The sequence below is a fragment of the Chaetura pelagica genome, unplaced genomic scaffold (genome assembly GCF_000747805.2).
Source record: "Chaetura pelagica isolate M959 unplaced genomic scaffold, ChaPel_1.0 scaffold69, whole genome shotgun sequence".
In the NCBI taxonomy this organism is placed as follows: Eukaryota; Metazoa; Chordata; class Aves; order Apodiformes; family Apodidae; genus Chaetura; species Chaetura pelagica.
The window spans coordinates 3,524,056-3,538,433 of NW_009970724.1; the positions used below are offsets into that span (position 1 = coordinate 3,524,056).

Sequence of the window (14,378 nt, forward strand, 5' to 3'; positions counted from 1 at the left end):
GGTGGCGGCAGGCGGCGGGATTTGTTCCTCGGTGTGTCTGCAGGGACACTGAAGCTCTGAAAGAGATGAACTTTTTCTGGCTGTCCTCAAATCTTTTAACTGTTTTAGTAGCGGTCTTAGAAACGGGGTTATTAGCTGCCAGCTAATAAAATTAGACCGATACATGTGTTGCACGGAGCGGGTGGAAAGAATGGGACCTAAGCTGAGCCAGAGAATTGGCTGTCTTATCATTGAGCACAAATCTGAACTGTGCTCTGGACATGAATCAACAAGTTGTGTGCCTGTTACGTGAAAGATTCAAAATAGTAGAAGAAAGCTGTCCCGAGCTTCTCTTGCCGAGTTTAGTATGTATCTTTCATTTAACAGAGTATTCCTGAGACCATTTGTGACTGTTTTCAAGACAGTTCCACTTAATGAGGTAATGGGAGAGAAGGAGCCATGTCAGAAGAAGGTGTTACTGAGGCACGATTTTCTCTGAAGACGGTGGCTTTACGAGTATTTAATCTACCCCTTTCGTGGTATTATTCTCTTAACCAGGTAATATGTGTTATCTGAACGTTGTCACTTGTGGCATATGTTTAGAAGTTTAATTGTTATGTTATACTTACTCTTCTGAGATTAATATTAATTAAATGTGTAGGAATATATTAATTTTAGTTTACTTAGAACACAGAAGTAAAATGAGCAGGATTTTTTGGCTTTTTCTGCTGATATACTGTTAGTGCATCATCATACATACAACCACAGAGATTGCTTGGTCTCTGATGTCTATATGTAACATCACAATGATTTTCAACAAATCAAATATCAGAATTCTTGGGGCTTTTTTTGTTACTTTGGGGTTTTTTTAGACTTTTTTTTTTTTTTACTAAAGTAGTTAAAAACTGAACAGAACTGTAATTCAGATTTTAATAATAGTATAGAGTGTGGGCTGAATCATCTTCCAGATTGCCACTCACCAAACAAATTTGATTGATAAATAATTAATGGGAATTTAAAAAATCCTGTTTGATTAATTAAGTGGCATATGAGTAAAAAGGCAGCGATTCTTAAAAAACAGGCTGTTTTTAAAATCTGTTCACTTCTTCTTACTGGTTTTGTTTGTTTGTGTTACTTACAGAAAGATCTTAAAGGAAAACCTTAAGGCTCTGTTAATCACAGCATTCCCTTTCATGGGTGGCCCTGGAGTAATTTGTGGGTTTTTTTCTTTCATTCATATTATAGGCTAGTTTGTATAAATAGCAACATGGATAGCAGACACTCAAAGGTGGGCAAAGAGCACATTAGTATCTCAGTTTTCAGGTCGACAAAAGCTGATACTCCTTGTCTGCAGTGAATCATAAGATTTGTCCTTAAAGCACCGTAGTGTCAAAGACAGGGAGGAGGAGCTATAATTGTGTTGTCAACATTCAGAGAAAACAGGTGTTGGTTGCCTTGAAACTGATAAGTGGTACGTGACAGAGGCAAATCAGTCAGAATTACTTGAGAAAATATTAAGGTTTCAGTTATATCCCTCAGAATAAATTTATTGAAGCATGAGCAGTATTCTGGTGCTGTAATACACAGGAGAAAAAAAAAGTGTTCCTAGAAAGCTGTATAAATTTGGGTCAGTAGTGGTTTTTTTCCATTCTATGTGTGCTGAATCATTGACAAAAATAATTAAAAGAAAAAAAATCAAGTTAGGAATTCCAATAATTGCATTTTTTTACAGTAGATATTAGCATGTCCTAATGAAGTTCCGTTTTTAAAACCCATGTCTTTAGTATTACTCTAATTAAATGCTTGCAAGCAAAAGCTATATAGTTTTTTGTATTTGCATACAAATGCCTTTCAGAGTTCTACTGCATATAAAATCAGAATGAGATCTTCTCAGTCTTAGCTGCATCTAATTATTTTTCACATTTTTTCTGTATTTGATACTTCAGAATTCTCACTGCAAGATCACTGTTTTATTTTCTACATTGCAGCATGTTCGTATCCTTTTTAAATACCATGTACGATTCCACTATGTGCAACTATTTACTTTCCTCTCAGAGTTTTTTGTGCTTGTAGGCACAGACAAATTTCTTTTAATCCTCCCACAGTTCTTTGAAATATTAGTTCTAGCATTTAATTTTGTGCGCTTCAAGGTTTTAATATCAGTTATTTGGTTATTAATTGTCTTCTTTTAAATGCAATAGCCTTTTTTATCTGTGTTTTTACTGTATTTCAGGGATTTCCTTTGCCTCGGAGTACAGTGCTAGGTTTTTGGCTTCTGTCAAGATTCCATACCACTAAGTGCAGGTTTCTCAACCCAAAGATGTTTGACTTGTTGATTTCAAGCTCAATGCAGAGCAAAGCTGTTAATGCTTCTTTAAATTTCACAAGTCTGAGAGAATTAACCAACTGCACAGCAACCAGGGACTGCCGGAGTTCAGAGTGCACTGTGTAGCCAGGTCTCACCTGTATGAGGAAACGTTACAGAAATACCATATTAGCCTCAAGGAGTGCAGATTTGGTTTTCTCCCAGCAGTCTTGTTTCTGAAGCAGCATAGGTTTCCCAAAGATATTGTGAATGTGGACTCTACTTGCCTTTTAAATAGCTTTTTTCTTTCTTCCGTATTCTGTCGCATTGAATTTTAATAATTTTGTCATTTACTTTTAATTCCATTTGCTTGTTTCTATGATTGCTGATTTAAACATTTGTAAACCTATGACTGATCTATATGCAACAATTAAAAAACCCAAACAAACACAGTTTATTTAGATACAAATATTTAAACACATGTTATTTCCAAATTTAAACACCCAGCTTTTGGGTTCTCAGCTCTTTCACAGTGCAATAAAATTGCCTAGTTGTGAAGAGTGAGTTTCTTCTCAGTATTTTCTTGCTGTTAGAGAATTGAAGCCCTGCATTAAAGCACTTAGATCCTGTCTCAAACCAGGACACCATAGTTTGTGGGTTTGCAATATACCTTACAGTTCTTAGTGCTGCAGTATGTCTCTCAGTGCTCTCACTTTGTCCTGCTGGTCGCTTTGTAAACTCTCTCACCTACTGGCCATCACAAATTTTGAGAAGTGTTTGGTCTCTGTCCTTACTAGGTGGATTGTTTCTCAGGCTATGGCAGAGCAGCATCTCTCATCTCCCTTAGACAATCTATTGCCTAGGTTGAACACACTAAAAGGAAGGTGACAGTTAAGGAGCATATATTTCCAATGAAGCCATGCTCTTTTATTTTCAGATAAATCTTTCCCCTGGGCTAAAGAAACTTGTCACAGTAACAGCCGTGAGTGCAATATCTGTTATTTTTCTGGCCCATCATTTTAAAAGAAGACGTGGAAAGAAAAGCAAGAAAGTGCCACCATGGGAAACAAGTCATCTAGTATTAGAGTGTGCCAAAGCAGCTGCATTGGAAAAAGGTACATGAAAGAACCCTCAAGTATTTCTCGTTATGTCTTGCGGCAGAAGAAGAGGGGTGTGTATAGCAGTACTGATAAAATAATTTTCCTTTAATGCTGAGTAAGTTTGAATTGTTGAAGTGTAAGTTGTGCAAACAGGGGGCAAAATTACAGTGTTTTATAAATAAGCTGGTCTTGTTCTCAAAACTGAAGATTTAATTATGAATTTGGATTAAAACTTGTTAAATATATATCTTAGTGATCAGTTTTGCAGTTCTTGCAGATACATTAATACTGAGAAAAGCAGATTCAAATTCTTATAGGATGGGGAAATAATTATGGTCAAATGCATGGTTATTGTTATAGATACAGACTGCTCTATTTTGTAGTTTCTCATATAGAGCTGTAAATAAAAGAAAAAAATTTGTTTGCTTCTAAAGTGGATTTTATTGTAAAGAGTAAATGCAATTCCTGATAGATATTGCTAACAAAACTATAGTGGTTTGGGTTTGCAGCAACCTTTAAATCAGTGTATCTGTTAGATTCTAGCTGTTCCAGTAGTCGGCAAAACTTGACTCTTTCTCTGAGTTCTGCCAAGGAAAGAGGATCTCAGTCTTGTATCTATGCAAATGGAGGACTTTTCAGTAAATACTCCGGTTCAGTTCAGAGTCTGGCCTCGGTAAGTAAAAGTGTTTTAAGGCTCTTAAATACTCATTAACTTGCACTGATTATGCATCTGATGGTTCACTGAGCTGAAACAACTTTCCTGAATAAGCTGCACGAAAGGCTAGAGGTGCTGAGAAAGCCCTTGTACTTACTACATAATAAAAATAGTTTCCAGGTAGATAATTTGGATGTAAGGTACTCTGGCAGGAATGTAGTTTTAAGAGTATTCTGTAGTAACACTTCAATATTTTTTTATTGTTTTTAAGGTTCAGAGTGCCACTTCTTGTCACAGTTGTGCTTGTGCCAATTCTAATTCCTGGGATAAAGCAGATGAAGATGATATTAAGCTTGTCAATATTCCAGTAACCACACCTGAAAATTTATATTTAATGGGTAAGTTATAATAAGAACATCCAGCATCTACCAACAATGAATGCAGATAATTTATTGGGTTTATAACAAAGTGACACATGCTGATGTTCTTTCACAGTGTTCTGTGGGCGTGTGTCCAAGAACATTTCCATAAAATACTGGATTTTCCATAAAATTACTTGATCTAGAGTTAGTTTTTAAAATACATATCTGGTTTTATTCTTGTATTTGTAGGAGTAAGCCTTGGAATTCTTTTCAAAAGTAAATAAGAAAAAAATATACGAAATGTTGTTTTAATCAGATTGTGAATGTCTTTATTAATAAGGGAGATATGGTTTTGTAGGTTTTTCAGCTGTTTGGTTTTTTTTACACTGGGAATTGCTGTTGCTTTTAAAAATTGCATCTCATCTACAGTCATGCTTATTAGCTATGTAGTTTGCTGTGACTAAAATGTGAATCCATTGGGAAGCAGTGTATTTGATGGAATGCAGCTGATCCTGATGTCCCCCAGGTATGGAGCTTTTCGAAGAAGCGCTGCGGCGGTGGGAGCAGGCACTAACTTTTCGTAACAGACAAGTTGAAGATGAAGCAAGTTGTGGTTCCATTAAGCTGGGAGCAGGAGATGCAATTGCAGAAGAAAGTGTGGAAGTGAGTATGCTCAATCTATGAACTACTGTTGATACCCTGCTAATTTGTTCTGCTTTGTTACCTGAATCTTTTAAACTTCTAATTCAATAACCAAAACTGAGAAAAAAAAAAAATGTCCAGCTTAGTGGCATTACATTTAAAGGACATCCAAGTTTGTTCCTTTAGATTTTTTTGGTTGGTTATTTGGAGGAGTGCAGGGGAGGGAGAGTGAGCTTAATTAATTTTTTTGCAATTGCTGTTGCATCAGTGTTTGCTTCTGGAGAGGATTATCAAGCTACTGAGCCTACTAGTTCTCTGTACAAAATCTCTTGGGTCATCCCATTCTTTTATGGCTATATGCAAGAATATCTGCTTAGCAAAGATAAAGGTATTGAGAAATTATGAAATTATTATTAATATTCACAGATAATGTACATGTACTTTATATATAGTCATATGTTCTTATGAACAAAATGGCAAAATATTTTGAAATAAGCATACAGCTGTATAGCTTTCATTATTTCTAATGCAGCAAATAACAAATAATTTTCAAGTATTTTTAAATTTAGATTTTGTTTTTATGAAACTAAATAAAACGTGTACATTTATGATGGTGAAGTATTCATCTGACAGTGTCCTTTTTATTGTGTCATGGTTTGCTCTTTGAACACTTAGTATTCACATTATTCACATATTTTAAAAAAGAATCTTACAGACTGTAAACAAATGGAGAATCTTCTAATCTCTATCTTCTTGCAGGATATCATTAGTGCTGAATTCATTCATAAGCTTGAATCTCTTCTTCAAAGAGCTTATCGTCTTCAGGAGGAGTTTGAAGCCACCCTTGGGGCCTCTGATCCTGCATCTCTAGCTGATATGGGTGAGTATTCCTATTTTACATTTTTATTGCTTGTAATAATGACTCTTGGGGTAGGAAGTCACAAAAATATCTACTGAGCAGAGTTATATTTATCAATAATGAAGCAGAAAAAAATCCAGGTTCTTTTACATTATTACATAATGTTTGATGTAGTGCATGTATTTGAGGTGAGAATGGAGTGAGAGGAATTTTTTTTCACTGTGGTTTGTCCGTATACTTGAGAATTTTCATAATACTTCTCAAGTTTATAAAGGTTATGCTCAGCTGAATATTTAAATATTTATGCAGTAAGAATATATGACCCTGTGTATGGCATGGAGGTATTAGGGCATTTCAAAATAAGTTTTGTAAGTCTTTTGAACTGTCAGACTGTGTATACATGTACTTTTTGGGGGGGGTTGGTTTTCTTTTGGCCTGTCATAATATTTTACAAAAAAACAAGACCAAACCAGAAAGACTTAGTCTGAAATAGGTATCTGTTACCAAAGCTCTTATCCCTGCTGATTGAAATTTATCACGTTTATGAGTGACTAAAAAGAACCAGGGTGTTAAAATGGCAAATACAGTGAAAATCGCTACTAGACATGCTGATTAAATGCAAGTAGTTTGATTATTTTTATTTAAAGCATTGGTTTAAAATGTTCTTAGGGGCTGATACTATTATACTCTGTCATAATTCATGATCAAGCATCTGTTCTCAAATAACTGTTGGGCTTTAAAGGCAGAACATGTTCTGTGATTAGTTTTAGTGAGTAGTCTTGTCTGTTAGGATTCAACTTAACTGGCACGAGATGGCAGTACTCACATCTCTTAGCCCTTGTGTTATTCTGCAACTACTAAATACAGCTCTGAGTAAGGTGGGAATTAAATGTAGGTCAAAGTTAGCTTTCTGACATTATCTGCATGTACCTATTAATGTAGTTCTTAAAGCAGAAAAGCATTTAAAGTTTTATTTTGGTGTATAAAACAATAAGCCCTAAATCAAGTTGCATTGTGTATCCATTATTAAATTAGAAGTTTATTTGTAATTTCTGTCTTCAGGCAAAATGAATAAAATGATATTCAAAAGACTCGGTGTGATGTTCAATGTGTTTAGTTAGTGTTTTTCTTGGTTACCCTGAAAGTATTTTAAATTGATATTTTATTTTTTTTAGATGTGATAACTGGATTTTGTTTACCAGGAATGTTATGAGAATTGAATTCCTTTCAAATGTTCTTTGTAGAAACAATTGCTCATGCCTTGAGTAGTTGTCTGTTACTTTATTAAGAATTTTATTTGTGCTGGCCCAGATGAGTGAGGAAAACAAGTAATTAAGTGGTTCAGTGGGTAGTGTTTTTGTAGTTCAGGATTTGAAACTAATTTTTATCTTGAATTTGTGGCTTGAACAGCAAGTAATATATTAAAGAATGCTTTGCTTTTTCAGAATGTTATAGAACAAAAGCAGAACACAATATGCTTCCAAGGTCCTTGGAAGATTTAAAACAATGGATGTTTTTGTTCAATATTGGGTATTAAAAACGTTTCATCCTCAACATTTCTTAGATCATTTGTGTTCCTGTAGGATACAACAGTTAGTGTTGTATGTGAACATTTGAAGTAGGATAGGTTTGAGGTTGACATGTTTTGTATAATTTTCTGGGGAGAGACAGGAAATTATGTTTGAGAGGCTCACTTAAGGGTTTATTTTCCCCTCTTGGGGAAATAAATATTCTATTTTCTTTTTTATTTTTTTTCTTTTTCTTTTCTTTTTTTTTTTTTTTGTCATCTAGTGAGATAAAACAGACTTTATTTTGCTACCCCAAAATGTATGTTAACATGTAGTATTTAATTCACTTCTGTTCCAATCTTTGTCTTACTCTTTTAGGAACTATGCAACTTTTTGAAGTTATGTATGCAACCCATTCCCTGTGGGTAGATTTAATAGCTGTAATAATAATAATATAAATAATTACAAATAAAACATTTCAAATCTGTAAGCTATTGTTGAGTTACAAACAACAAATCCAGCCCTGGAAAAGACTTGTGTTTTAAATAGCTGAAATAATGGAATGCAATTTTCTTCCCTGTTGCGTTCTCCACTGGACTTTCAGAATTATCATATAAGCCAGCAAGCTAAAATAGGATTTCTAGAGCATAAATATTTCTGGACATGAAATTAAAACAAATATTTAGGTCTAAATTACTGTGGTTTTGATGTCAATCCTCTTAAGACTGTGAAACAACATGGGAAGTCTAGAAACAGGTTTTCCTAGGGCAGTACTAGGCTGCACTGAGTAAGGAAAGAGCAAATGGGCAGAAGTTTGTGAAACAAAATGTTGTTATTTCTGAGTGATTACTGTACGGGGTTAAATGCTTCCAGAACTTTTTGTAGTCTGTCCTTTGAAGAAAGTGATCTCTCTCTTTTTTGTTTTGTTTTGTTTTGTTTTGTTTTGTTTCCCTATAATGTTTGTTTTTTAGATATTTTCTAGCAGACTGAAATGTTAGTTGAGCTAACTTGAGAGGAATGCAACAAGTTAGGAGAGAAACAATAGCTTTACTTATGAGCAGAATTGCAGGTCAGAGGGGAAAATTCTCAAATTGTAGGGCTCCTTTTCAGTTCTGAATTCCCCACACTTAATATTATTATTTTGATTTCTACTGCAAAAGGAATGCTGGCACTCAAACTCATGGTGACTTTTTTTACACTGGAACTTAACCAATATTGATAGTAAAACCTACGTATTTATTAATTATTTTTTTTAAAATATTTACTTTTTATTTTGTATTAGAGAATTTAAAACAAATTCTTGTTTGAGCTACTGTAATAAAAGGTCTCCCACAAAGGTCTGAGTTGTTGAATGAGTTTCTTGGAAGGTTTGTCTGTTTCTTTTTTAATTTTCTTCTCACACTCAAAGATGTGCCTGGCATTTTGGCACCTTTAACCTAGTTCCAAAACACTTTGGAGAAGAAACCTTTTCCCCAGCTGCTCTTAAAACAAACAACATATTTGCATAATCAATGAAGCTGTTGAAAGCTCATTTTTAGATACTTTATTAACATGGACTTCAGTAATGTTTTACTGTCCATGGATGAATAGCAAGGGTCTATATTTTCCTTCCTGCCTTGGAAATGCTAATGGAAAAACTTTAGTTTGAGAGTTTTATGTTTTATTTGCTTATGCACAAAAGATGTTTCTAATTCCCAGGCTCCAAAGAGGAGGGGAGCAATTTGTAATAATTTGCTTAGGTGTGCTCTAGTAGTACATACTATAAAATAATTTCAAAATAGCATAACTTTTTATGATAGCTTGAAACCTCTTGCTTGCTTTGTGTTCCCTGAAGATAAATTTACATCAAATTATTTTTTCATTTCTTGAGGAAGTACAAAAGCTTATTCTAGTTGCTGAAACAGATTTGAAATTGAAACAAAAGAAAACAATAACTTTTTTTTTAAGTGTGGAAATACATTCATCTAAATAAATGCACTTTTAAAGGAAATAAAACAGTATTACTTAGTCTGAGGAAAAGCCCAGAGAAGTTATTCCGATCCTATTTTAATTTTTTTAAATGTGTATTTTGAACATCATTTAACTGTTACAGTTTGTGGACATTCAGTAACACTGAAGCTTACTGTGTTTTACTGTGAGGTCTCATGTATTGCAACTTATTTCTGCAACTCCTTATTTCAACTTGCAATAGCTAATCAAAGGGAAGATACTTGAATTAGATAGTATGTGTTCTATCTCTAATATTTAAGACTTTCCTTTAGAGGCTTACTTGTTCAATATTAATAATGCTTCCTGCCTAAAATTGCCCTCAACAAAACTCATTACCAGAAAACACCTAAGCACAGAATGTTGAATAGTAGAGTAGGATTGGTAGTTGAAAGTTCAACTTAAAACTACAAACAAAATATTTCTTTAAATGTTGTGTCTATGAAAAGATTATCATTTTTGGCTTTCTCAGGGATACTCTTAATTTTGGCAATATTGTACTAAAAACACTATAAACAGCTTTGTGTGGACCTGCACTTAAGTTACTGGTACTGAAAAAGATTAGTATTTGATAATCTGTATCTTAGGTTGGTACTTGATAACCTGGATTGTATGTTTGTGTTTATCTTAAAAGCTGAATCTTAGATGCCCTTTCATTGCATAGCAAAACAGATTAGCTGAAGTCTTTTCAGCAGTGGTTCAAGATACTTTCAATTTTACTTCGGCCACAACAAAAGTCTTGTTTAAGCCCTTATTTCTCTCACTTCTTGACTCCTGCTGTGTTCTCATGTCTTGCCTTGTCCATTTAAAACTAAATTTTTCTCATTTTTCTGACCAGTTTATTCCTTTCCCTTAAGCTCTCTCCCTCAGGAGCTTCTCTTAAAATGAATTAGAAGCTGTTCCTTCTTTTAGGTCTAAAAGCTGCTCATAATTGAGCCACAATCCACCTAATTGATTTAATTTCCCAAACTTTGTTCAGTTAGGTGTTCCTGTGCTTCCTTGCTCAGTCCTGTCACAAAGTCCATCTGCTGTTTCTCAACTGCTTCTTGTTCTTCACAACACATGAGCAGCTGCAGTTGTCTCCTTCCCCAGATCTCTTTTTAGCACAAACTTCCTGGTTCCACTTACTTACCTGGGAAAACTAGTTACTTTCTCCCTCTTTTTCCTTTCTTCTTTTCTCATCAATTTAAAATCCATTATAGAAAGGGGAAAATATAACTAAGAACATTTGTATGGCAGTTTATGCACAATACTACTGAAAGAAGACTATAGTTAATGCATCTTGTATGTCTGTGTGTTTAGCACTTACCCCACAACAGGAAACACACATGACTAGTACTATTTTAAAAAATATTTTTGAGTGTTCCTTTTTATTTATTTTTTTAATGGTCTTGTGCTTAGTTTTAGGCAATAGCTTCTCCATTTTTTTCAACTCTATTTAAAAGTACACATGCTTACATTCTTTTTGTGTGAAGAAAACTGATGGTTTTCCCCACACATCAGGGCTTAATTTTGTAACCCCTTGCCTTCATTTTGAACAGTTTAGAAAAGTGATGCATGGAATAAGTGGAAACAGCCTTAACACTCTTCCAAAGGCAGGAAATTGCTTTTGTTTTCCCCCTATCTCACATGTTCTTGTGGTTTATTCTTAACAAGTTATAGTTTACAAATTATTTTTCTTACTAAAAGGGATATATATACACTTAACTTCTGTGTGTTTATATACATTGGGAGTATAAAAGTTCCAGAGGCAAGAAAAGTCATACCAGATAGATGGCAAGTAGTGCGGGTGGGATAAGTGATATTTATCTGGCTGGAGTACTACGGTGTGAGGTTATATAAACTGATGATCAAGAACATGCTTTGGTCTATAGGGCTAGTTCCTGTTTTATAAATTCTACTAAAACAATTTATTCTTACATTGAAGTCTAATTTTAAGAGAGGCTTGTCTAAAACAGTCTTGAGCAAAGTGAATGAGTGAGAGCCAGAATGGGGTGGAGGAGCAGTAAAAGTGATAGTTCACAGTTTGAAAAAACTTCAAAGGTAATCAGCTCTCTTAGCTTGGTAGCTTTATTTTGAAAGCGCAGAAACAGCATTTGGAGCTTTTCTGATGTCTTTTAAGCACAATATCAAAATGGAATATTGACAGAATTGTAGAAAATCAGCAATTGTAGCTCTCTGCACTGTAATTCCTTTATTAACTTGGTAGTTCAGTTGGGAATAAAATAGATAAACATCTGTCTGCAATTTATTTTCATGGAATTAGAAAGAAAGCATTGTTTGCGTGCACACATGCCAAAGCTAACGACTTTTCTTAACTGATGTGTCTACTAGGTTTAAATCCTGCTGCCATTTAAGTCAAAGGCTCTGACCCATCAGCCTGACAGAGCACAGTCCTACACAATTTCTGTTTACTGGGCTTCTTATTTAGCACTAGCCATGCCTCACTGCTATAGTAATAGAAATTTATTTACCAGGCATATAGTTTGTGGGGTTTTTTTTGTTGTTTACCCAACAGCTGGGAGACTCAAGTAGCTTGTATAACCATTTAATTCCTTTTTATCTTACCATTTTATTAAACTTTTGTTTCAGCTTACAATATTTTGAAGTTGAACCTATATGTAGGAGTAAATCTATTTTTATGGGAAATTATAGTAAAGTGTTCTATATACAGTAACAACAAAAGGAGTAAAATGTATTATTTACATATGGTGTTCATCTCATGTATTTATGCAGTTAGTTACTAAAACTGTTAAAAAATTAACTGCATTGACGTGTTCTAGTTCCCTTTTGATGGCTCAAGCTAAATTTTTTTTAATAAATTAATGTCAATTTTCTAATTCTTTGTGGGATATCTGGTCTGTGCACTGTGTCCCACCTTACCTAATACTCCTGTTTGTAGCAAAGTGCTGTGGTGTAGCTGATTCAAGAGCACATGTCGATCACACCAGGCTTTATTCTCTCTACTGCTATTTAAAGCTACCCTTGTTCTACATGCAGATATGCTGCAAATGTTTAAAGGCAAACGTATACATTTTTCCAGATAGCCTAAATTTTGTACATTTTTCATTATTCAAGCTTTGATTTATTTTACTGTGATTTATCACAGATAACTGGTATATTGACTGGATAGTAGCTTTAACTACAACTGTTTGAGTAGCTGCTAAGCAGTGTCAAGCCATCTTCCAGGGTCGGGTTGCACTAATCGTTTCTTGCATTATAATTCAATTGTTAATTTGTTGTTACTAATGCATTTAGCAACCTTATACCATTGTTAATTTATTTTTTTTTTTCCCTATAAGTTTGTTAACTGGTGTTGCTTAGTAAACTAAAGTTCAGGAGCATGAACTTTTCACTCAGTTCAGCATTTTAAGGATTGTTATCTCATTCTTTCCAGCTCTCTGGGGCAAGTGGAATGCAAGCAGGCCACAATCAGTAGGGCACTTAAGATATTCTTTAAGTCTTATTGTTGAAAGTTAAGCATGTGTCCTGCCAATTTGGATTCTTAAACTGGATGCTCTGTGCAGCTGGGTTTGCAGTAGCCAGTCACATTCCCAAGCAGCTTCCCTGGATTCTGCAGAATTCTGTATGACAGTTCTGCCCTGAAATTCAAGTGAAGACTGGGATTATTATGCTGTCCCTGCAAAGTTTGCCTGTGTCAAATATGCCAGAGCCTCCATTCTGAATACAGAATCTAAATGTTAATCCAAATCAAATATGTATATTTTCATCTTTTGATGTTTATTTCACTGAGGATCACCAGTTATATAGTTGGTTATGTCTTTCTATTCTTTCCAGGGTTAGAAAATTATTAGTCTTTCTTTTCCAATACTTTCTTCATACATGTAAGCAGAATTACCAACTGCTAGACAGAATGTTTTTCTTTTAATGGTAGAACAAATGAATATGTCGTTTCCTTTTATCAGTCTGTCTCATTTGCTTTGAAATGTCAACATCCCTGAAGCATAATACACTGGCTAAAGAAAAACCTTTCCAACAATCTTGTGCTTAAAATCTTACTTTGAAGATGCAAAATTAATATGAAGATGTTGGATGGTCCAATACCCTTGTGCTGTGTCCAGCAAAATACTCTGTATGCTAGCACACTAAGCTGTCTACTCTTTCTTTTTATATGTATAACAAATAAGGAAACTTTATAAAGCAACAAATTTCAGGAGCTGAGCAACAGCTGCTGGTTATTCTTGTCCTTTTCATCACTAAGTGTGTGCTGCTATCTGCTGTTCTATCAAGAAGTGCATGTTGGGAAAGCCAAGAAAGTGGTAGTGAACTGCCTTGGAAAGAAGCCAGGAATACTGCCAGTAATGCACTTGTGTAAACATCTTGCTTTAAGTACCCACTGATTTCAATAGATTTACACAGATGTAGTAGAACTGAGGCCAAAGGACTAAGTTCACTTACTTTTGAGTCTCCTCGCTGAATTCTAGGAAGACTTTTCTACCTAACCTGCTTGTGGAGGCCTCTGGAGTAGGAAAGGTATTAAAGGAGCTAAGTCTAGATTTGTAAACTTCAAAATTAACCCCTCTGCTGTAAAAACAACATTGCATTTTTAATCTGTTCTGCATCATAAGGAGTTAATGTACTATCACATTGGATGTGGTTGATCAGACCATTCCATTGTCGCTAGAAAGTGTCTGTATAAAAATAGTGGTAGGTTGTGCTTGTTTTTAGGATGTGAAGAACTAAGAAAAGGCAGTGACGTTTGATTCTGATGACTAAGGTATCTGGCAGTCTTCACAGTGCTGTACTATAAATCCCCAGTGGACAGCCAACACTTTAAAATAAGCAGCACTGGAATTCAAACTAGACTTTGCTGTTTGCACAAAAACAGAAGATTATTTCTGCATGAAAACTACTGAGCTATTTGTTAGGGTTTTAATTTGAAGGCACAGCAGTTAGCTTAATCAAAGCTTACACCTTGAAAAGGGTTTGTGACTATCAGCAGGAGGGTAAAAATGCAAATA

At 34.6% G+C, this 14,378-nt stretch overlaps 1 protein-coding gene across 1 annotated transcript in view; it reads left to right on the forward strand.

Moving 5' to 3' along the window:
- The first annotated feature begins 438 nt into the window (after positions 1–438).
- Positions 439–14,378, forward strand: part of FAM73A (family with sequence similarity 73, member A) — a 25,725-nt gene continuing 11,785 nt past the window's right edge. Inside the window, exons 1-6 of the mRNA XM_010006588.1 lie at positions 439–537; positions 3,222–3,399; positions 3,921–4,057; positions 4,311–4,437; positions 4,928–5,064; positions 5,803–5,923. Of these exons, the coding sequence (XP_010004890.1) occupies positions 439–537; positions 3,222–3,399; positions 3,921–4,057; positions 4,311–4,437; positions 4,928–5,064; positions 5,803–5,923 (799 nt within the window). The remainder of the gene's footprint in view (positions 538–3,221; positions 3,400–3,920; positions 4,058–4,310; positions 4,438–4,927; positions 5,065–5,802; positions 5,924–14,378) is intronic.